The sequence below is a fragment of the Pezoporus occidentalis genome, unplaced genomic scaffold (genome assembly GCF_034315485.1).
Source record: "Pezoporus occidentalis ecotype Australia unplaced genomic scaffold, CSIRO_AGI_Poc_V1 ctg56, whole genome shotgun sequence".
Lineage (NCBI taxonomy): Eukaryota > Metazoa > Chordata > Aves > Psittaciformes > Psittacidae > Pezoporus > Pezoporus occidentalis.
Window position 1 is genome coordinate 778,294 of NW_026915899.1, and position 23,659 is coordinate 801,952.

A 23,659-nucleotide genomic window follows, 5' to 3' on the forward strand; every position below is an offset into this window, starting at 1 on the left:
CAGCTATGCTTCATTTGCTTGCATCTCAGAACTGGAAAAGCCAAATCATGAAGAGTGCTCTGGCTGACAGCTTTACCATAATCCCTGACAGCTGCTTGCAGTAATTTAGCATGGCACATATATGGGAAGCGAACAGTAAAATCCTGTTTCTTTTCTCACTCCTTCTCACTCTTCTCTCTCTCCCTCCTTTCTCTTCTATCTTTAGTTCAACCTGTCAAATCTTAACACTCTAGTTTTTGATAGCCCAGGCTTAAATGTTGCTGGAGCTATGCAGGCCTGCAGCCTAAAACTACAGGGATTTACTAGAAACAGAAAAACACTCAGAATATCCCAAACCCATTCTCAGAAACTGCACTCTGATCTCTGGGACCTGAGCTTGAGGAAGGTGTCAGCCACCAAATTAAGTGACTCCAGTGCATGTGCTCCTAGCTGGCGGGAGGACACTGGAGCTTTTTCATTTTGTTTCTGTTTCACTAGCTGGCTTGGCTGGCTGCCAGAGAGTGGACAGTTTGTCTAATGGTGGGAAGTATGTTATTTGTAGGCTGTTAAACCAGAGAGACATCTGACCAGGAAGTGGTTGATATGCTCTGCTTGTGGACTGTTAGGTGTTTCATCAGTCAGGAAGCACCATCCTACTGTCAGTATCATCAGCAAGCTTCTTTTGTGTGGTAGGAATGAGGACAGAATAGTGTTCAAGTGCTTCTTTTTTTGGTTATGATTCTATTTAGATGCTTGTGTATACTTTTTTGTGTGTCGAGGTTTGTTTTGGTTTGTTGTTTTTCTTTTCTGAAACAGTCTCAATTGCATTCTCCTCATTATATTCAAGCAGTAAGACTTGGATCTTAGTCTTTTTTTCTTTTAGAGTTACTGTCCTCTCTGCTGAGGTACATCTGTCAGCCTTCCTCAAAACCAAGTGGGAGAATATACTTTGTCTTATGAGCTGATAGCTAACAAAGTTGACAATTTTTGTTCTGAGAACAAATTATCATGAATGCACGAGAAACTCCCTTTAAGAGCATAATGTTCTTAAAATACACAAGCTTTAAAATACACATCAAGTCCAAAATCTTAAATTTCACCAGGAAGTAAAAATAAGGCAATGCAGATTGCAGGTTGCGCATATTTGTATACCTCTTCATCAAGGTGCTTTGTACCATATGTTTCTGCTAAGATAGTCCTGGGAAGCAGGCAGAGACTTTGTATAAAATGTTAACTTCAGAAAGGTTTATTGGTGTTTTCCCATGTAGGATTTGTTGCAATACTAACAGCAAAGTGACAAAACCAGAAATAATAGTAGGAAAGCCTGAGTCTTAAAAGGTTTGAGGCTTTGGATTAAACACAGGTACTATGAATGCATATGGGAGAAAGCAGTTATGTTCACAGTTGTTAAACCATAAAAAATAGGTGAGATAATTATAAACTCTACACAAAGGTGTACTCCCTCAGAGAACAATACTGACAGCCATGACATCTTCTCCAACCCACTACCATCAGCAAGATTGCAATGTTATTCCTTTGTAAGAAATATATCTTCAGGTACTGTCAAGAGACAAAAGACGTAGGCCAAAATTTTGCAAGAAAAGAGAGCCTAAAGCACTGTTGTGTAATGGTTAATAGAAGCTTTTGGCTGTTGGGAATTCAAGACAACAGGTAACTCCTCTAAAGTCTTGGGTGGTCTAGTTAGCATTCCAACAAAAATATTGATTCAAGGATTGGTGCAGATTATTCTTTGTTTTGTGAGATGGTGATCCTGAAGCCTAATGCCACAAAAAATGTCAATTTGGTAGTTTACAGATGAGCAGCACCACCCAACTGATTTAGGCACTGCTGGTAGAGCTTTGGCAGAATGACGAGTTTCTTTCCTATTCTGACAGTGAACATGCATACGTTAGTAAATATGCTTCAGGCAGCAGAATTAGAAAGCAGAAAAGAACATGAAATTGGATCTAAATGCCTACGCTGCAGTGTTAGAAAGCAAATAACCATAAAGTTCTTAAAATAGCTTATGAAATTTCAAGTGGAAAGAAGCCATTTGCAGATGGTAAGAAGATAAAAGTATTACTGACATTTTATGTCAGATGGGGTTTAGTAGCATTTGGAAGCTGTGCTATGGATGTAGAGGAATACTACTTGGAGATGGTAATCAATTGCTTAGCAAAGAGGGGTGTTACTGCAGGGGGTGTTGGGGTATAGTGATTATGTTGAAAAACCTAAATGAAACAAACCCAGCCCACTCTGGTAGGCAAAAATAGGCAGTTTGGTAAATTGTGTAAAACAGGGTGAAAGAAAAACAGCATCTATAGGTGGTAACCAAGCTAAAGCAGTGCTCCAGGTCTTGGGTTTTGGCTCCATGGGAAGGCTTGGGTCTTCATAGCTCAGGTCACATCTCAGGAAGGCTGAGCTCTGACATACGTTTATTCCATTGGTATTTTTATGCTCAATTTAATATTCCCTTTTAGCTTTCAAAACGTATTGTCTCTGGTGGGTAGAAATCTTCTCGTATACACACTGTCTTCACCATACATGCTGAGTTACCTGGGTTGAGGGCAGCAAGTATTCCAAGCCAGGACTTCTGCACAGGTATGCTTCTGCAGTCTGTGCCTAGACAAATTCTAGCACAAAGGAACTTGTTGCAGTCTGTAGTATAGCTGAGGATTAGAAATATTGCTGTGAAGTATTCCCCCCTCCCCCCCCCTTTTATCTAGATGATTACTTTTAATGAGATAATGGCAAAGTGTACAGGTCACAGACAATGAGTCTGAATTTCTAAGAGGAAACATGCTATGTGTGGCATATGATGGAAAAAAATACAGCAATGTCTTCACTAATGTGTTCTAATATTAATCTCAAAGAAATGATACATTAAAAAGTAAAAAAGCTCATCTTTAATGAGCTGCTTGTGTGGGAAAAGTAAACACAATCTCCTACAGCAGCATTTTGTTCCCATTAATAGGCTGTGACAGTCTGTTTCACTGTGTTCGGTCATTGGTCTAACACATCAGGCAGGCATTTCATCTCTTTATTTTCAGTGTAAGTAATTACATACGGCATCAGTTATTCATAAAAGCTGAAAACTCTTAACTGATAAAGTAGGAAAGATTTGGTTGCTTCTGTTTTGAGGTTTGTATTAAATAACAGGTTAAATAACCAAGCAACTTGTGACATAATGACTGGCTGTATGTACATGTCAAAGCATGACCATGAAAGTGTGCTGCTTCATAGTAGCATTTTAAAAGCACATATATTTAACATTAACACTAACCATAACCTGGAAATAATGTAAAAGTCCTGAAATAATATGTTAGACTCTCTATTAAACATTTTCAGGGACTTTATAACATTGCTGTTTTCCTGATACTATGTGTTTAAATGGATACACAGAGTTTTCATCTTCAGCAAAGCAAAACCCAAAGTATTCATCTATGTATTTAATTCATGTTCTTGCAGTGACATCTTAATAATCAGTGAAATAATTTGCCAAAAATTTTACAGAGCTTTTTTTAATGCAAATTATGAAGTCAGACTTCTTCAGTTGTCAAGTAGTAATTTGTGGCTTGTTACTGTGTAGTCATACAGCCCTTGAAAGTGTGTGGTGTTGAGTTTGGAAAGGGGCGATCTTAGTGTTCCAGCACATAATTCTGGGAATATGAGCTCCAGAGGTAAATCACAAGGAGTGCAAGGCAATTATCTGGTCTAGTTTTCAAAATATTTTGGTTATAAAGCTTTCCCAGATTTCTTGAGAAACTATTCTACAGTGAAAGGGAACTAGTTTTCCAGACTGAAAGCAATAAGTAATTTGTAGAGCCAATAAAATCTCAAAATTTGTTTTTGACTGAATGACAGGACTACAAGCTCTGGTAAATTTAGTTTATCTTTTTTGCACATTATAAAAATGAGGATAACAGGGTATTCTGATTTCTGTGTATTTTTACTGTTTTACAGATGTGTCAACGTCTTCAGAGATTGTAGTTATGTATGTATTTGTTGTGGTGCAGGTGGTTTTAGAATCTGCAGATGTCATTTTTAATTTAAAAGAAATAAAAATCATAGGGCATTCCATCTGGTGTAGCCACTTTCTCTCATCAGCATCTACTTTACTTATAATAGCCACATTTTTATCGCTCACTTCTTCTCCCAGTAGCACATAAATACAACCAGCGTAGCACCGTTTCTTCCTCATCCTCAGTCTCTGTCTCTGGTACTCTCTGAAAGCTTGCATGTTCTTCATGTCTCACTGCCTGCACTCTGCCTATGTATATGAATCTGTGTTTGTGAATTCATGTATATGTATGTGTTCTGCCTCCTTGGGTACATAGCAGCCATGACTCCTTAGGGAGCATGTGCTTCCTAAGAGCACATACTTGCAATGCCTTCTAGCAGCACATCCTTCTTCGGATGGAACCAGATCCCTGTGGCTGCAGAACCTACCCTTTGAAGAGCTGTGGGTTTTCTTCCTCAAGATAAAAGTGTTTTGGAGTGGACTTCAGAGTCCCCTGAGATGTTAAGGTTTGTTTATTGGGAGATTTGGTTGCAGGGTTGCTGTCCAAGCTTTCAAGCTCTTTGGCTGAGTGGTACTCAGCATGCACCCATGTAGCTGCAATTTGCCTTTCTCCTTTTGTAAAGGCCCAGTGTATGTGCTGTTATTGAATCTTTTTTATAAAAAATCATCTGTTGAGTCTGACTTATTTGGTGAGGGGAATTAATAAAATATATCTTACTTATTTAATCATTAAAATATTACCATTGCTGGTAAATTTCCAGAAATTTAAACACTTATTTAGGAAGCTATGCTATTTAACTACTGTATTGCAAGGGCTGTTTGTTTGTCTTCTGAATGATAGTCGTGTATTCCCTGGGCTCATGCCCTGTCCTCATTCCTCACAGTTGTCACAGCCTTTCACAGAAAAAAAGACAAGAACCATTCTCCACAGGCCTGACAGCTCCCTCCTTTGTCAGAGTAATTTCTTCAAACTGTCAGTGAATGTGCTAACCCAAGTCTGATTACTGGAAGGAAGACTAACTCTTTGGAGTAAAATGAACTATTTCTAAAGTTATTTTAACTGTAAAGAATTTCTTAAGGAATATAGACATCTATGTTGTGCAGTTTTATTACATAATTTATGTCACTTAATTTAACAGCTTGATTTTATAATCTTCCTTAATCTATATTCTAGTACTATTCAATATATAGAGATTCTAAGCAAGAATGTACCTTCGCTCTGGGTATACTAACTGTAAATAGAATCAGCTGTCAGTTCTCCACTGGTAAATTACCTGTTGTGGATAGCCTGTGCCATTGTGGTTGTGGATTGCCTGTGTCACTGCTGCCTGTGCTGGCTGTGCTGCACAAGCCCAGCTGAACTGCTTTTAGACCCGGCTCCAGTGCTGCCGCTGCCCCATAGCTGTCCTTGCCCCGAAGAGCCTCAGATGCCCCTGTGATGTGCCTGCAGAACTCACACAGAAGCCTCTGGCTGGAGTTAATTTGGGGAAGACAGTTTTGTTAGCCTAGGGTCAGCTCCAACCGTGCTGAGGCTGCAGCAGTGCTGGAAGAGGCACTCATCCCCCCTGCTGAGACTGGCTGTGGGTGTGTGACTCCCCTGGTGAGAGTACACAAAGTGGCGGTGCTTGTCTTACCCTCCTTGAGATCTGTGAGGTCTTCTTAGTGTAAAGGTACATTGACATGTTTGGATTATCTTATGTCTGTCTCAACCTCTGAAATCATTCAAACGGAGGGGCTCCAATTTATTATCGTCTATGGTGTCCCATCATCCACTGTCCTGGATGATGGAGAGTTAAGTGTATTTCACCCATTTGGGACATAAACCCAAGTCTGACTAAAGCATGTATTTTAGAAAGGCATTCATTTAGTTTTGATTTTCTCTTGTTCTGATCAGTTCATTCTAATTAATAATCTGTTTATGAAAGAAGACAAGCGAATGTTAATTTGCATAATATAGGCATGTAATTGCAATAGGCATAATTCAAAGTATTTCTGAAAGTTGCTGGGCCCCTGAGAAATAGGTGAGCTTGGAACTGAAAAAGCGGAGCCTGTAGTGCCCATGATGCTCATTGGATGAAACTTGGCCTGGGATTTTGAGATGAGTGACAAAAAAAATGTGTTAACCAGGAATAACTTCAGTAATCACTAGAGTTAAATGGTAGAAAATCATGCAGTGGGTGAGTCTCCTGATGGTCTCCGTCCACCAGAGCAGATGTGGGGAGCTGGGTGCACATACCCTGGCTTGGGTACAGTTGGGCTACTATGCAGGACTCAGCCCAGAGTTGTGTACTTTCCCTGGTTTGCAGACCTGCAGAAGGCACCAGTTTACAGGTCTGGTTGTCAGAGAGTGCTTGAGCACATCCTAAGCAGCCCGAAACCTTGTGTTAAATCCCAGGCTGACGGTTCCTGACTTCTTAGGGAGGCTGCATGTTTAATGTCTGTGACATGTTCAGCTTCTTATTCCATGTGACATTAATGGCACAAGAATCTCTGTCAGTTTCTGAAGCAAACTTGACTTTGAGCACTTAAATTGGGAGCCTGCAAAAAGGGACAGCTCGAGCTATCAAAACAAGTTAACTATGCCCAGCTAGGGATCCTTTCTTACGGTTACCTTCTTAATCTTGGTGCTTTGCAGACAATCCTATAGGCTCTCATTTCCTCCTCTACTTAAAAATTATGCTGCTTTTATGGTCTGTTTCACAGGGGTATTGTGGTAACTGTTCAATGCTCATAAAGAATAGTATGAGAGGTAAAGTACAGTGGGGCAAGGAGCAATGGTTAGACAGTTGAGTGAAAACTTTCTAGTGCGTGTTGTGTGTAGGTTGATACTATTTTTAAAGCCTGTAAGAGATGTATCAAACACTTCAGCCTCTAATAATTTATCAATTAATTGTTTATTTACTTGATCTGTATTGCCAAAATATGTTAAAAACTGTACTTTTGTACAGTCATCTGAGCAAGGGTTTGCAACCATGAATTTCAGTCTCCAGCAGGTAACATCTTAGATGGTGGAATTCTCTCTTTTGTAGCGCTAACAAAACAACTGTAGTATTTCATGTAAAGATTGATGACTTGCACAGTCTCAAATGATAATTTAATCAAAACTTCATCAGGATTCAAACATCTCTAATTTCAACCCCACCTTTATTGTTTTTCCCCTGTTTAAGTTTGTAATAGATTTTGGTTGAGATAAACTAGAACATGAAGAGTCATGTTTAGTATTGGAGTGACACTGTGCACTTAAGCGATCCTCTGTGCACACCAGTATGTTACTCAGTTGTGGTGCAATGCTCTTTCTCTTACTCTCAAAAAGGTCAAATATCAGTGGACGTTCTGAATTTATCTGCATGCCAGTTTACCCTTTATTGGGAAAATATCCCTGGATTTTGCAATGATGAGGGTTTGCAATCTGTGTTTTTTTTCGTTATACATTTTGCACAAGTCTGGGGGTGTGTGTACGTGCTGTAAGTTGCTGTAAGTTACTGTAAGCAGTTTTTTTCCAGCAAGTTGTTTCATTGAACCATTCTGAGCAACCAACCCTCAGCACAATGTCACCTTCAATATAAAGTATATTTTTGCCTCAACAACTTCAATAGCTACATTAGTACTGCCTCATGCCCATTCCCTTCCAAGTTTATCTTTGCTGGAATATTATGGTGCTGTGAACTGGTGCATGTCAGCAGTGTTGCAAGTGGCATATTGTCAGGGATGGGGTAGCCCTCGGACAAGGTTGCCTGGGTTTCTCCTGGGGAGCATGTGTATGCATGTAGCTTGACTTGAGCCTTGTGAATCAGGACAGTCATCTCAATCCAATCCTAACAGTCAGCCTAGCGCAGAACTCCGTAAGGACAGTGGCTAAAAACAGATACCCAGGGAAATGATAAGCACAGGCAGAGCAAGTAGTCCTTCTTCCCTGGAAAGCTCTCTGCTGCTGCTGGTGCTGTGTGGCTCCAGAAGGAGAATTTAATATCCCTCATTGAATATTTTTGCCATTGATTTGTCTTTTTGTTTCTGAGCCAAGACTTTCACAGAATCATTAGGGTTGGAAGGGACCTCTGGAGATCATCCAGCCCAACCCCCCTGCCAAGGCAGGGTCACCTAGAGCAGGTTACACAGGATCACATCCAGGTGAATTTTCAATGTCTCCAGAGAGGGAGACTCCACACCCCCCTGGGCAGCTTGTTCCAGTGCTCTGCACCCTCAACGTGAAGAAGTTCTTCCTCATGTTGAGGTGAAACTTCTTGTGTTTTAGTTTATGGCCATTGCTCCTTGTCCTGTTGCTGGGCACCACTGAAAAGAGTTTGGCACCACCCTCCTGCCACCCGCCTTTGAGGTATTTATCTGCACTGAGATTCCCTCTCAGTCTTCTTGAGACTAAACAGGCCCAGCTCCCACAATCTCTCCTCATGAGAGATGCTCCAGACCCCTGATCATCCTTGTGGCCCTCCACTGGACCCTCTCTCCAGTAACTCCTTGTCTGTCTTGTACTGAGGAGCCCGGAACTGGACCCAGCACTCCAGATGTGTCCTCACCAGGGTTGAGTAGAAGGCAAGGATCACCTCCCTGGACCTGCTGGCCACACTTCTCCCAGTGTACCCCAGGGTACTATTGGCCCTCCCAGCTGCCGGGAAACACTGTCAGCTCAGTCAATTTATCATCCAACAGTCCCAGGTCCTTCTCAGCTGAACTGCTGTCTAGCAAGTCAGCCCCAACCTGTGCTGGTACTTGGTTGTTCCCCCCCAGGTGCAGTACCCTACACTTGCCCTTGTTGAACCTCGTTAGGTTTTCTCCACCCAATTCTCCAGTCTGTCAAGATCCCACTGAATGGCAGCACATCCTTCAGGTGTATCAGCCACTGCCTCCAGCATTGTATCATCAGCAAACTTGCTGAGAATACATTCTATCCCTTCCTTCAGGTAATTTCACCTCCTTACATTTTGAAATATATTTATTTATTTGTTTTTAGTAGCACCAGCAAAATTCTTCTTGGACTTTCTTTTGTCCACCTTACCATACTTATCCTACCAGGCGTTACGGTGACCTGCCTGACCATGCATCTACTTTGTAGTGAAAATACCACCTAAATTTCTGTAGGACTAATGATTCTCGGAGAACTTCTTGCAAGCTAATGCTTCCATCTTTCTGCGCAATGAAAGTATATTGTGATCTGCTACAAGAGAAAGTAGTTCAGCTTGCTCCCTAACAAAGAACTGCAGGTGCTGCTTCTAAATCTCCCAGTAACACATTTGGGCTACCTTCATGAAATCCCCAGTCTGGGAGGAAGGTTTTGCCTGGTTGCTGCTCAAGCAGTGATTATTCACAGGAGCTCAAAAATGGTTGCTTGTCAAGGTTTTAGTATTTCTGCTACTTTTTCTTATTCTTTTCCTAATGGTAAATAATGTGTAAAATAAATTAAGCTTCCTTCAGCCAAACAGAAGAATGACTTTAGAAGTATGTAGCTGGAAAAGGACTTGTCTCTTTGACAATCCCAGAGACTTGTTTCAAAGAGAAGTAGTCTCTGAATTAGTTTTGTGTTAGATGTTCTTTTTTAATATTATTGGTAAAATGCGCTGAAGTAGCTGTATAGAGCAGTTAAATCTTCGTATTTACAGCTGAGGTACAGAACTTGCAGCCAAAGCCAAATACACTCCCTGAGTTTGGGGAAAGCTTTTGAATGGGAGCAGAATACAATTCTACAATTTCTTGTTAGAACTATATCAGATTCCAAATATTTTATTTTATTTTATGTTCTCTTATTTTTATATGAGCAGATGTGCTGAGAACTGCTGATTTACATGCTGGAGGTAACAGCTCAGGCATCTGATGGTGACAGTCATGACTAGTGTCCTAAAACTAGTGTAACCCTAGCAACTAAATGAAGTTTGAGGAATGAAACGGCCTGTTATATTACAAAACAGTAGTTGCATAAAATATGGTCTCTGCTGTAATAAAAGAAGTGTCTCAATTTCTTGGGTTTTTATTAAATAAAACCTTAAAATATTGTTGGGGGGAATTAGAATTGATGTTTAAAAAAGACTGTGCTGGTTATGCTACTCTCTTGCTTATCTATGTGTATGTTTGGCATTTGTGACAGCTTGTTCACCATAGGTTTCCTTGCTTATGACCAGCACCCTGAACCCCTGTTGTTGTGTTTCCCAATGTATTTCTTGCCACTTGGACCTGTCACTACTGTATGTGTTTGCACAAGCCGTCTGCAACTATGGTCCAAACATTGTAGCTTTGCTCTGGTTTCGTGGTCCCCGAAGGACTAAAAAGTCAGTTTGTGTCTCAAGCTGTACAAGCTGTAATTGTCTCTTCTGTTTTCTCAGAATTTCCCCCCCCCCCCCCTTTATCTTGGCTTAGATGTTCAAGAAATGGTGCATAACTTCCATGTAAAATTTAAGTGGACTAAAATAAAAAATATAAAAATTATTTTTTAAATTCCATATAAACATTAGGAGCAATTTTAAGATTGAATATTAATAAGCACTGTAAGGGCATACATTTTTAATGTAGCTGCTGCCCACGTTTGAAATTAGGTCATTCAAATTTTCTTTTTCTTGCTGTTTATGTATAACATGAAAGAAGAGTTCAGGTTTTATACTTTGTGTTTTATACTGATTAGAAGCAGGCTGAAGGTTTTATTTGGAAGGCAAAACATACAACTTTCTTTCTTTCTCTATCTCTAGTGGCTCTGGGAGCAGCTGGTAAACATGGAAATTAAATAGAGACAACACTGTGTATTTTGAGATGTTTTGCAGTCTCCCCTAGTTGGAAACAAGACAGGAGTCTGATTCCAAATGTTTGCAGCACACAGCTGGAAATGTGCCAAGATGGCACTATAAAACAGTCGTCTGCACTGTAGAACTGGGGTTTGGGAGGGGTTGGCATTGTTACTGACTTACCCAAGGAGTTCTAAAGGTTAGTCAAAGCAAAAGTTATTTTTCAGAGGGAATTGCAAATAGTCATTTTCTCTATAGGAGTATCTTTGGTGCAATAGGTATATAGTACCAGTAGGTTCTAATAGGTATATTTTGTGAAAGTAAAATTAATTCTCTTTACATCCTTTTTTTAAATCCATGCTTGCATCATTGTTTGTAAGATGCCAATTTCTGTGCTTTCAATAAATAATGGAAATGCAGATCTAAATGCTTAACAGCTAGTTATGAACAGCAGTAAGTAACAGTAACTCTTAAGAAGCTGAAACTGGTCTAGAAAACTTACTGGTTACTACCTGCCGCATCTTTTGCAACGTTGCTTTTAAGTTTAAGTGTGTCTGAACATGGGTTTCAATAAAGATACAAAAATAACGGTTAACAGATTCTTGTAGGTGTCACGCTTTGAATGAAGTATCACATTGTTATGTTTAAAGTATGTTAGACTATTACAAATATAACCTAATTGAAATGTTGTGTTTTCTTTCAGCTCCAGCGGTAAACCGGTTCACCAGACGGGCATCAGGTCAGTTGGATAAAGTTGTACGTTTCATTGGTCTACATGATAGTTGAAACCTAATGCTGACAGTGACTGCCATGTAAAACATAATACGCTATTAGTCAGATTTCTTTAAAGATGACTAATTTAGATTAGTCTTAAATGTATTGTCTGGTTTACTGAAAAATGGAGCCAAGGTTCCAGGTCACAGAACTTGCATGAAGCCTTCTTGTTGATGTGGAATTTGAGAAACCTAAGGTTTTCTTTTTTCTTTAAAGAAAATAATTTTAGTCCTAACAGAACTGAACTTTCAAAGTAATAACCAAATGTAATCTGATGCAGGGTTATCTTGCTTACTTATAGACAGCCTGAAACTGCAATTTGGTGATCAACTGTACATGAGAAGATGTACAATCTCCCTGTGTTTTTTGAAACTGGGCTGTTTTGTGTATGTGGTGTGTCGTTCTGTTGGGTATAGCTGAAAGATCAGGTCCTAGAAGCAGCATTGCTGTGGTGATGGTGGTGTGTGATGCTAGAAGCACACCTACCTAGCTTGGTGCCAATGCACGTATTCTTCAAGTTAACTTGGTTTGTGTTGGCTCAGGGGACTGTTTACCTTACTCCATCACATGTAAAAGATCCCTCCAATTTATGTATCATTAAAAATTAATATTCATGGCCCCTCCTTATTGTTCTGCTGTATGGTAGCCTTTAGGCTTCATTTTTGAGGGCTTCATCTCCTGAAGCATGAGGTCCATAACGTAAGGGTTTTTTTGTTTGAAATAGTATGAGTGTGAAAGTGGGGTGTAAAACTAAATGTAATGAGACTTGTGACTGACTCATAAGAGTCTGCAGAGCAGGAGATGTGAGCTGTTCCTAGTCATCTTAGTATGCTAAGTTGAAATCTAGCTCTAAAACACTTTCTGTTTTCAACTGCAGATCATTTTTGGTAAATGTAAAAAAGTTTGTATTCCATAATGCAATAAGGCTACCAGACTTCTAATATTGCTAGTTACAGCCTATTGTGAAATGAGTGGTTTAGGGTCATTCAAAGAATGAACGTCAAAGGTATTATCAAGAGCAATTTTATTATGACTTAAAGGTGCAACTTAACAGAATTCAGTGGCAAGGTTCAGTCTGTTACTTGTTACATTGATGAAACATCCAAAGGAAGAATGAGGTAAAATTGAACTAAAAATGATTGATACAGAGACCAAAGGCACAAAGGGAAACCCTCCCATTGAGTCATGAGGTTCAGAATAGACCCTCTTACTTTCCAAACTCCTGATGGAGCTAGGTGTGGCTGGACCTAGTCTTAGCCTCAGATGTGATCAACAGTTTGAGTCTAGTGGAATGTATAAAAGGAAGATTGAGGTAGAATCAAACTGATTTGTATAGAAACTGAAGATGCAAAAGGGTATGGGAAACCTTCTCATTGAGTCACAAGGTTCAGAGTGGACCCCTTGCTTTCTAAACTCCATATACAATGGTGTGTGTATATATATATAATGGAAGAGATAAGAAAATCCTCCCTTTGGGTCATGAGGTTCAGAATAGATCCCCTTGTTTCCTAAACTCCCAAAGGAGCCAAGGTGTGGCTGGATCTAGTCTTAGTTTCAAACCTGGTCAATATTATACATCTAATAGGTTACAAGTGTACCAGTTCATCACAGGGGGAATTTTACACAGCTTCCATCCAGCAGCAGTTTACGGTTTTAAGGTGGATCTTATAAAGTGAGTCAATAGAATTTACTACACTTGCTACAGCAGCCTGTACGCACATACACCCTCAGCCTACATAAAGACATATAAAGGTGTCTGTTAAAAATCACCCTCAAGGTCAGTGAAATATTCACATCTAATGTTTTGGTATTTCTCACTGGGCAAGAGTTTAGTCTCCAGGAGTGGGGGGCACTTCAGTCCAGTGCTGTCTCTTAGTGATGGTCCTCCAGTTATGGCAAACTTGAGAGTTTAAAAACTCTTGAGAGATATCCCACTCAGGGGGAGATGCTGGCTGCAGCCTTCTGCAGTCCTGGAGACCTCAAGGGACTGCTATTGAGCTGCAAGATGATTTGCTGTAGTCATTAGTAAATTTCCATCCTGGCCACAACCTGAGTTAGTAAATACTAGAAATTTTTCAAAACTCTAACAATGGTGCTGTTCCACTTTGACTACAATCAAGGGAAGGAGTATTCTGTGGCTGTGCAGGGATGACTGATTATCCTTGCTCTTGCTTCCCACCTTAGCCAGGGAACTGGAATCCCTGGTATGATCAGTGCCTCACTCCTTAGCCATGGGCAAGAGCTCCTGGTATGGTCAAGGGATGCTTCACCACCCAACTTATTGCACAAAGGTCAAGGCCTGATGGGAATTCCTGAACTCATAGACTGACTGAAAGAACTGGGGGGGGGGGGGGGGGGGAAGGGGGCAGTTGCACCACCACACAACCTCAGGCAGATAGCTCCTTGTCAGTATAAAAATATTAGTGGAGATCCTCAGGATTACTAAGGAACTGTACAGAAAAATGAAGGTTTGCATTTGCAGAATTGGTGCATGGCATAGGTAGCACAAAGTAAGAAAATGTAATGAATTCCAAATATTCTCATGTTTTAAGTAATGGCAATACTTCATAAGGTACTGTAGCATGACATGAAGGAACGATTCATTAACTAGCACGCAGAACCGGTGAGCAGAGCTTTATGCAAATTACGTTGCGCATCTTAAGGATAAGATTTACTGCCACTGATTGATAGCTGACTTTAATGAGTGCAGTCCTTAGATGTGTGATAAGCTTTTGCATTTCAGTAGGAGAGTTAGATTGTTTGAAAAGCTGGTACTTGCTCAGGAAAAAAAAAAATTCTTTCTAATATTCCTTTGAAAGAAAGCTAAAAATGTGTTAGCCTGATTTTTATTTTTATTTTTATTTTAGCACAATTATTGGAGAAGTGATTTCTATGAGCAATTAATATTTCATGTGTTTTGGTCTTGTTGTGGACTTATCTTATTATTGTATAGACTTATTATTGTATAGTATGGTCCAGACTTACTATTGTACAGACTTATACAATAGACTTATAATTGTATAGTATGGTCCAGCTATATAGTGTGATCCAGTTATAAATCATGTGAGTACAGTTCAAGCTGGAGCAAGGTAATACTACATTCTACTATGCATACTATTTTATTAAGTTTCTGGCAGCTTTAATAGTCAAAATGATTATTTTTTCAATCAGGAAAGCTGATGAAATGCAACGGTTCTTACTGCTCCTCTTAATGTCAACTGGAGAGATACAGTACCTTTAAGAAACTTGATTGATAAAATATAAAATTAAAAATATGAAGAAGATTATGCTGATAATACAGACATTTTACAGGGGTGTTTGCAGTCCTAACTGTATTTTGGATGCTTTCATTGAGTAACAATTGTTTGGTTACATTAAGGTAGTCAAGATACCTTGCAAGTGGAAAAGCCAGATAGTAGCTGATTTTTGTATGCTTGGTAGCTTAATAGCATTCTGTAATTGAAGTTGATCCTCATATTTAGGAAATGAGAGGCTGACTAAATGAAATGTAGGTTTTTTCTCAAATATGGATTTCTCTTAATTTTAGGCTACTTATCTAACAGCGATTTAAAAAATTTAAATGTGCAAAATTGTTCTTTCTTGTTTCTGAATATTTACTTCTGATGACCATTATTCCAAGTTAATGATGAACATTCAGAGAATTAGATGTAGTACATGGCTTCTCATTGCATCTGATCTAGTGATACTCCAGACTGATCCCGAGAGTGTGACTTTTAGGGTCCCTGCCTTCGTCATGCCTCTGCCCATACATTGTCTCTTTTTCGCTTGCATAGACCTAGGAGTTGTGCTTCCTAAGGGTGCATTGAGTTAAAGAAAACAGAAATACAGGAGGTTTTGGTGTGTTGATTTTCACTGGGTCTTCAAGTGACCTCTGATGTGGTTCCCAAATAACATCTGAAAGAGGGGTAGTAATAACTGCCTTTAGCCAGTGGTAGTATGGAGAAAGAGCTGAACCACTGACATCAGTTGAGGCAAAACATTCAATGATATCTGCAGCAAAGGCTCCTAGACTATTCTGCTAAAAGCTGCTTTTTTAAGCTCTTGCAATGACAAGCAGGGAGAAGCTATGAGATGACATATTTCTTCACAAAGAACAATAATTCTCTGCAGTGGATATCTTGATTTTGATGTTTCTCTTATTCTTTGGATAATGCCTAGTATTTTACTTGGCTGCATAAGATAGTTATTTTTCCTAACAGAGCTAGAAATTAAGAAGTTAGAGTTTAATTGCTGAAGCACCTGCTGACAATAATATAGGAAGGCATTTATTATTTAACAGCTGTTCCTGTTAACATGCTGTGAATGTATTAATGTACTGTCATTGGTATGTAAAGGATAAAGGCATAAGTAAACTAGGATCATCTAATTGTTCTTTCATCAATTCTCAAAATTTATTGAACTACCTAATTTAATATCTCTTCTGTGTGTTTATCCATATGTGTAGATATCCAGTGTGGGCTCTATACATAAAATACACGTGTACCATAGTGCTGATGACATAGGTACTTATGAGCTAGTTAATAATGCATTCCATTGTTCTAGGCAATGCACAAAGAATAATAGGTATTACAGTCTTAAACAGAAGAGTTTAGCAAGAAGAGGAGGTTAAAAATACTTTATAGAGTTAGAATGAAGAATGAGACAGCTGCAAGTAGTTAATTCTTAGTTTTTGTTTTAAAATCTGGTGGGACTGAGATGAAGAGAAAGGAGAAAAACTGTTGAGGCTACCAAGAGGCTCAAAGGCTAAGAAAGGAGGGGAAGGAGGTAGAAGCAGCATGAAATGGAAGAGAAAGCTGTGAGTATGTTCATGAGGTGAAAAATGAGTGAGAATTCCTGAACAAGATGAAGTAGCCAAGAGACGCATGTTTTTAATATAGACAGATACTTTCTTGCTATGGATGAGATTAGTTTTAATCCAAGTATGAGACATGTAGGGATGAAGAGCTAATGTGTTTCTGTATGTCAGCAGAAGGATTGGGTTCCTGCTTTTCAGCATCTTGATGGAAATGAGTAAATTATCTCATTTAATACTGGCAGGAGTTTAGAATAATGCAACAAAACCAGCATGGGCTTGTTACAGAATGAGTTTAAATTTATGTTTGACTAATACAATTTATAGAGGCTATTTATACCCATTTACTAGGATTATATACAAATGTATAATATCATCTTAATTAAGAAATAGATAACAGTCTATAAAGTTACTTTAGTTATGTATCTGCTTAAGCTTCTGAAAGAGTGAATAGAACCTAACTGAGGTTGGGCAAGCTAGCGTTTTAAAGCCAAGAAGAACTGGTAGATAGGCTTAAGGGCATCTTCAGGGCATCTCTCATGAACAACAGAGAGAACTTCCTCATTCATTTCTCCCAAATAATATCTAACTTCAAAATACCATTTTCATCCTGTGGAAAAGAAATAAATGAAGGTTCAAATAGTCTCCCAACTAAACGGGAAGGAGAAGTAGTTTTATTTATTTGCCAGCTTCTCCATAAAGATCTAAACAAATATAATTTAAACATTGTCAACAGGAAGATTACATCAACACTGAACAACATCAAGCTGTGTGGTTTGGTTGATACGCTGGAGGGAAGGAATGCCGTCCAGAGGGACCTCAACACGTTTGTGAGGTGGGCTGATGCCAACCCTCATGAAGTTTAACCATGGCAAGTGCAAGGCCCTACACCTGGGTCGGAGCAATCCCAGGCACAGCTACAGGTTGGGCAGAGAAGAGATTCAGAGCAGCCCTGTCCCTGTGGAGAAGGACTTGGCGGTGATGGTTGATGAGAAAATGAACATGAGCAGGCAGTGTGCGCTTGCAGCCCAGAAAGCCAACCATATCCTGGGCTGCATCAAAAGGAGCGTGACCAGCAGGTCGAAGGAGGTGATCCTGCCCCTCTGCTCTGCTCTCCTGAGACCTCACCTGGAGTATTGTGTGCAGTTCTGGTGTCCTCAACATAAAAAGGACATGGAGCTGTTGGAACAAGTCCAGAGGAGGGCCATGAGGATGATCAGGGGACTGGAGCACCTCCCATATGAAGACAGGCTGAGAAAGTTGGGGCTGTTCAGCCTGGAGAAGAGAAGGCTGCCTGGAGACCTCCTAGCAGCCTTCCAGTATCTGAAGGGGGGCTATAGGGATGCTGGGGATGGACTCTTCATTAGGGACTGTAGTGATAGGACAAGGGGTAATGGGTTAAAACTTAAACAGGAGAAGTTTAGATTGGATATAAGGAGTAAATTCTTTCCTGTGAGGGTGGTGAGGCACTGGAATGGGTTGCCCAGGGAAGTTGTGAATGCTCCATCCCTGGCAGCGTTCAAGGCCAGGCTGGATGAAGCCTTGGGTGACATGGTTTAGAGTGAGGTGTCCCTGCCCATGGCAGGGGGGTTGGAACTAGATGATCTTAAGGTCCTTTCCAACCCTAACTATTCTATGATTCTATGGTCTAGGGAGAAATTGGCTTAGGTATGTCTGGAATAAGCTTGCAGTCAAGGAGATAACACTGTTATGGAAAGAACAGAAGAAAGCAGAGAAGGTGAAAACTTTCAGGCTTCTTCTCTGTGGATGCTGGTAAGGACCTCTCCAAAGAAAAGAGATAAACATATTGGAAGTAAATAGATGCTTACATTAAACACCTACTGCATCAGCCATTGACCAAAGTGGGGAAGAGAGAGAATCTCACATGACAGTAGAGTAGATCCCTGTGCAACAATTTTTTTGTTGTTTCTTTACTTTGAACCTTTTTATAATTTGCAGTTGTTGAAAACAAAAATATTTTTTGCCTTTACACATATTGCTAAGAACTGTCACTTGTAGGTGCATGGCTGATTAGCTGAAGAAGAAAGGCTGAGAAGGAAGGAACAAAGATGGTTTTTATGCTCTGTAAACACCCATGTGTTTAATTCATTTAGGGGGTACTTGAATTTGAAATATTATTCAAAGTATTTTCTGTACTCAAGTACTGTGGTAATTCCTGACAAAGACAGGACTGTATTTAGTGGACAATCTTTTCCCCCTGCACCTTTTTACAGAAGTATGGAAGTGTCTCTAAGAACCAAAATGAATTTTACTTAACAAATTTTAGGCTTACAGAACATCAACAGTTTAAAGAGGAAAAAAGGAGATGCAGCATTCCCTTTATTCTGAATTGAGATGCTCAAAAGTGCTGCTAATGGAATGGTCTAATACAGGTGGGAGCTAATTTGAACGGTAAAGAGGTTCAGTTCGCTTCTGCTCAAGCCTTGCAGTTATTTAAATGTTTTCCAGCAAGAATTTCTGCACATTAGTAGTACTTTCTGTTAAACTCAGATAGCAGAAAACACTGAATAGGAAACCTAACACATTTTCAGCCATTTTACAGTTTTCAGAAATAAGTAAAACTTTTAATTGAAGCACACGGATTAATTTCTAAGCCCCACCTACTTAGTGGATGAGGGAAAGACTGTGGATGTTGTCTACCTAGTCTTTAGCAAAGCCTTTGGCACCATTTTCCACAGCATTCTTCTGGAGAACCTGGCTGCTCATGTCTTAGATGGGTGTACTTTTTGCTGGGTAAAATCTGTCTGGTTGGCTAGGCCCGAAGAGTGGTGGTGAATGGAGTTAAATCCAGCTGGTGGCTGGTCACAAGTGGTGTTCCCCAGGGCTCAGTACTGGGGCCAGTTCTGTTCAGTATCTATCAATGATCTGGATGAGGGGATTCAGTGCTCAGTAAGTTTGTAGATGACACCAAGTTGGGCAGGAATGTTGATCTCCTTTGAGGCTTTGCAGAGGGATCTTGATAGGCTGGACTGAGGGGCTGTGGCCAATTGTAGGAGGTTCAGCAAGGCTGAGTGCTGGGTCCTGCACTTGGGTTATCCCAACCCCATTCAGTGTTGCAGGCCTGGGGAAGAGTGGTATACTTTGCCCTTTCAATGGCACAAAGCTCTTTGCAAACTAATGGGTTCCCCAGAAAAATAGAACTGCACTTAATCGTCTGTTTTTTAACTAAGGCAAAAATAATACTTACTTAGATCTATCAAACAGGGATTATCTCCACCTTGCCTGTTGTATCAGAAGGAGTGTGGCCAGCAGGAGCAGGGACTGAGCCACATGCACACTTCCTCACCCACAGGTCACACTACCAGGCTGTGCCTGTGGTGTGACTGACCTGCAGCCCTTCCTGCCCAAGTTGGTTCTGACCTTGTCAAGCTAAGATGGGTGTTCTCAACTCTCCCTGTCTGAATGCAGAGGGCTCTCGTCTCTGCCTGGCATCTGACAGGTGCCTGTGTTTTGGCACACACTCAGATAAGATGAGGGAGGTTCTGCACAGCCCTTGTAAATGGAAATCTGGAAGCAAGTTTGCCAGAACAATTTATCCTTCATCTAATTCTTCATCTTTGTATAAGGTGCCATTAGGATCAAAGTGACAAAAGTTTTGGGCTTCATCATTCTGAACAGATGTGTGGACTGTGGATTAGTCATGCCCGCAGTAGCATTTATATACACACATATATATATATATCACTGCTAGTTTTCAATTTAATTATTTCTACAGAAAATGTGACAACCTACTTAAGAAACACTGAGGAATTTTACAGAATTTAGACCACGGGAGCCCTGTTAGTGAAGGAATGGCTAATTGCTTTCTGAAATTATAAGTATGGAAGAACGTAAATGATATTAAATTCCATTTTTAAATATAAACTAGTATTTAGGAAGAGCAAATCAGTACTGTTAGCCAAGAATAGACTATGCCCCTAGGAACAGTGTTTCATTTGTAATTTCAATCTACTTGAATTACATTTTCTTAAAGAGATTGGCATCCACTTTCCTATGGCATGTTAAAAATTGTCAGAGAAAGGCAGCTAACTGAAATGAAGTGCTATTCCCTTTTATAAAATAAGGCAGAAGCTGGAGTTGTACCAAAAATAATGGTGAGGAATGAAGCAACTGTAAACTCCTCTTAGAAATGCTCAGGTAGGAGGCAGTGTTGTTATAGAAGCAAATGAAGTCATAGTGACAGAGGGAAGGAGAATAAAGAACTTCATTGATGAACCAGTAATTCCAGTGTAGTTCTTCAAGCAGAGTTATTGGTTCTGATTGTTCTGAGTGATGAATAACCCCCAAATTGAATTCAAATGATGTTGGACTTGTCTTTGTTACATGCATGTAGTCTATAATTTAAAATGCCCAGTCTTTCAGGTCTTTTCAATAAACAGGGGCATAGTCAGGTGGTATCTAATAGTAATACAGAGGTATCTAATACTAAAACTCAGTTAAGCATTAAGGCTGCCATTAAACAGTGAAGAAAACCAGAAGAAAAAGTCCTGTCAAAACTTTAGGGTGTATCTACATTGCATGACAGAGCACAGTAAAGAAGGCACATAAGCTTATGGTAGCACATCAGTGTCACAAGCTGTGGCTTACTGGAGGTCCTGGAAGCAGAACATCTTCCCTACGTTCAGACTGCTGAAGGGATTGTTAGACTGTGCTTAACTTCTCTGGGGCTGCAGCTGCCCATGGGTGCACACATAAATTGTGTATTGTTGTGTGAGTGAAAATGCCTTCTTTTACTTCCTCCTCCCCTTGCAAGGCAGTCACCACTTCTATTTCACACAGCTTTCTTATATAGCTGTGCCTCTTCCACCATATTCTGTAACAGCAACTGCCTTAGTTGCTAATTGCTGAGAACACACTTTCTTCTTTATTTTGTGATTTTTCACAAATGCATTGCATATTCTGTATTCTCCAGTCCTCACAGAGAATATTGTCTTTCCTTATCATGGTCTGTCGAAGTTACCATCATTGTAATACTTAAGTCCTTTGTGGACCTTGAGAAATTATGCAACACCCATTTCCATCAATGAATGAGTAGTATCCTGAACTTCTCGGAACTGGGGCATTGATATTCAAGTCAGAATGTGTATCACTAGTTTTGCCTGCATCAGAAATGGAATGCCCTACATGCATTCCCTGCTTTCTATGAAGCACTTAGCATTGCAACTCTGACAGAGTGTAGCTTTAATTCTACATACACAACAATTTAAAGATAAGGTGCTTATATCTCTTTGCCATGTGGCATGGCTGTACTGTTTTGTTTTTTCTTCAGTGTGCCATAGTGAAACTTACAATGAAACTTGCAACTTATATATTCCATCTTATATATCCCATGGAAATGAGTCACAGAGTTTTCCCAAGAGTAGCCTCTGATATCAGGTGCCACAAGAGATAGTGGGACTTGTCTCAGGGCTGATCTTGGGCTGCTGTATAACAATATAGGCACAGTGCACTGAGCTGTATGCACCTTATAGCCACTGGATCAGGGAAAGTGCTGTGCTTCCGTCTTTTCCTGCTGAAAGCACGTGTTTAACTCTTGAGAATCAAGAACTGATTTCATTGACTTGCCACACAACACTTTTGGGTCTATGGAGACTTAGCAATAGAAGGTGTTTCACACCCAATCTATAACCAAGTGATCCAGCTTCCTTTCTTTAATTTTTCTAGTGTAGCTTACTTGCTGTGCACTTCAGGTTCTGCTGCAGATGCGACAGTCACAAAACAAGACTTTAATTTGCTCAGCCTAGTCTCCACTTCTGTTTTCTGGGAATTTGAGACAAGTTTCTCTAGAAAAATGATGTAGCAACATGGGTTTAGGGAAGCTTAGAGAGCATGTACATTTGCTTCCCAATGCCAACCACTGTTTTTGTTCAGAATGTCTAATAAAATAACATGACGTTAAACATGAAGTACTTTTTGCTTTTGTTGCAGATCTGAAGAAGAGCTTGTATGCTCAGAAGCTTGTTTGCCTCCTTCATTGTTCAGTTGTTTTAGCTGTTCTAGTGAAAGATTCTGTCTATGAAACTTCTCTAGATTGCATTTCATCTATGCCATAACTATTCCATGCCTAGAATATAGTTGGACAGTAGTATTCTTATTCAAAAGTAAACAAAATTTATGCTATCTGTATGCTTCTGGAACTTTTAAAGCAGTTCATTTTTAACATTCATTTATTCCTTTACGAAACATTCAAAATCTGAAACAGTTTCTAGCAGGTTGTATCAAAGTATTTCCTTGTATAGATCATCAGCAGAGGTTAAATATGAATTTTCCAGAGTCCATTTATGGAGGGAAATTACAGAAATAGTCTAACTGTTGCAAATTGATGTCACGCCAGATTTTAGATGTGGTTATGCTTAATCTGTTTTGTCATAACACTAAGCTTAATAAAAAAAGAGATTTAGTAGATGCATACTATAAGGCAAAGATTGAGGTGGTGGAGGAAGGGAGGGGTGATGGTAGGAATAAATACGTAAGTGCTGTGCTGTGCGATAGGTTGCTATAGGGAGGCCTATCAATATTTGTCACAAGGAGGTGGCAGGTAAGGAAGCAACTAAACAAATGGTGATTGGCCTAATTTTTACACACACAAATATTTAGGCTATGCTTTGGGGAAAACTTTCTAACTAAACACTTAGCGAAGCAATAGACCAAACTGCTCAGGAATATTGTGTTATCTCAGAAATCTAAAGGAAAGGTAAGATGTATTTTCTGCAGGGATAAAGGCGTAATTCATACCACAGCAGTGAATAGAATGATTTACATGATTTCTTGTGGTTTCATCTGCATTTCTGTGAGTGTTTAGATGTCCCTGCAAGCCACATATTTCTAGACTGAATAAAATGCAGTTATTATTAAGTTGCAGTAAACCTAGCAGCAACTGTTTTCTATAGATAGAAAACAGGAGAGTTACAAACGTCGGTTGAGTTCACAAATTACTGCATACATCCATTTATGGGATATCATAATTTTTTGCTGCTGTTTTAAGTATCACATTTCAAAAATATTCTGCATATAAATTTGTATCAATAAAATTAATCACCACAGTTTTTTCAGCTGTTTGGGCTGATCTTGTTTCAGATACATTAAATATAAATGTGAGGTTGGTGTTGATATATGAAACAAATATCTTAATAGGCTATTACCCAGTCAGTTTGATAAAGAACTCAGATATCCTAGCAAGGTATATAGTTGTTTGACAGATTCATAGAATCATAGAATAGTTAGGGTTGGAAAGAACCTTAAGAGCATCTAGTTCCAACCCCCCTGCCATGGGCAGGGACACCTCACACTAAACCATGCCACCCAAGGCTCTGTCCAGCCTGGCCTTGA

The 23,659-nt window shown here is 39.7% G+C and overlaps 1 protein-coding gene across 1 annotated transcript in view; it reads left to right on the plus strand.

The window, feature by feature from the left end:
• The window catches only part of PRKAR2B (protein kinase cAMP-dependent type II regulatory subunit beta), an 87,059-nt gene that overhangs the window by 18,338 nt on the left and 45,062 nt on the right, over window positions 1–23,659 (plus strand). Inside the window, exon 2 of the mRNA XM_062638285.1 lies at window positions 11,426–11,461. Within this exon, the coding sequence (XP_062494269.1) occupies window positions 11,426–11,461 (36 nt within the window). The remainder of the gene's footprint in view (window positions 1–11,425; window positions 11,462–23,659) is intronic.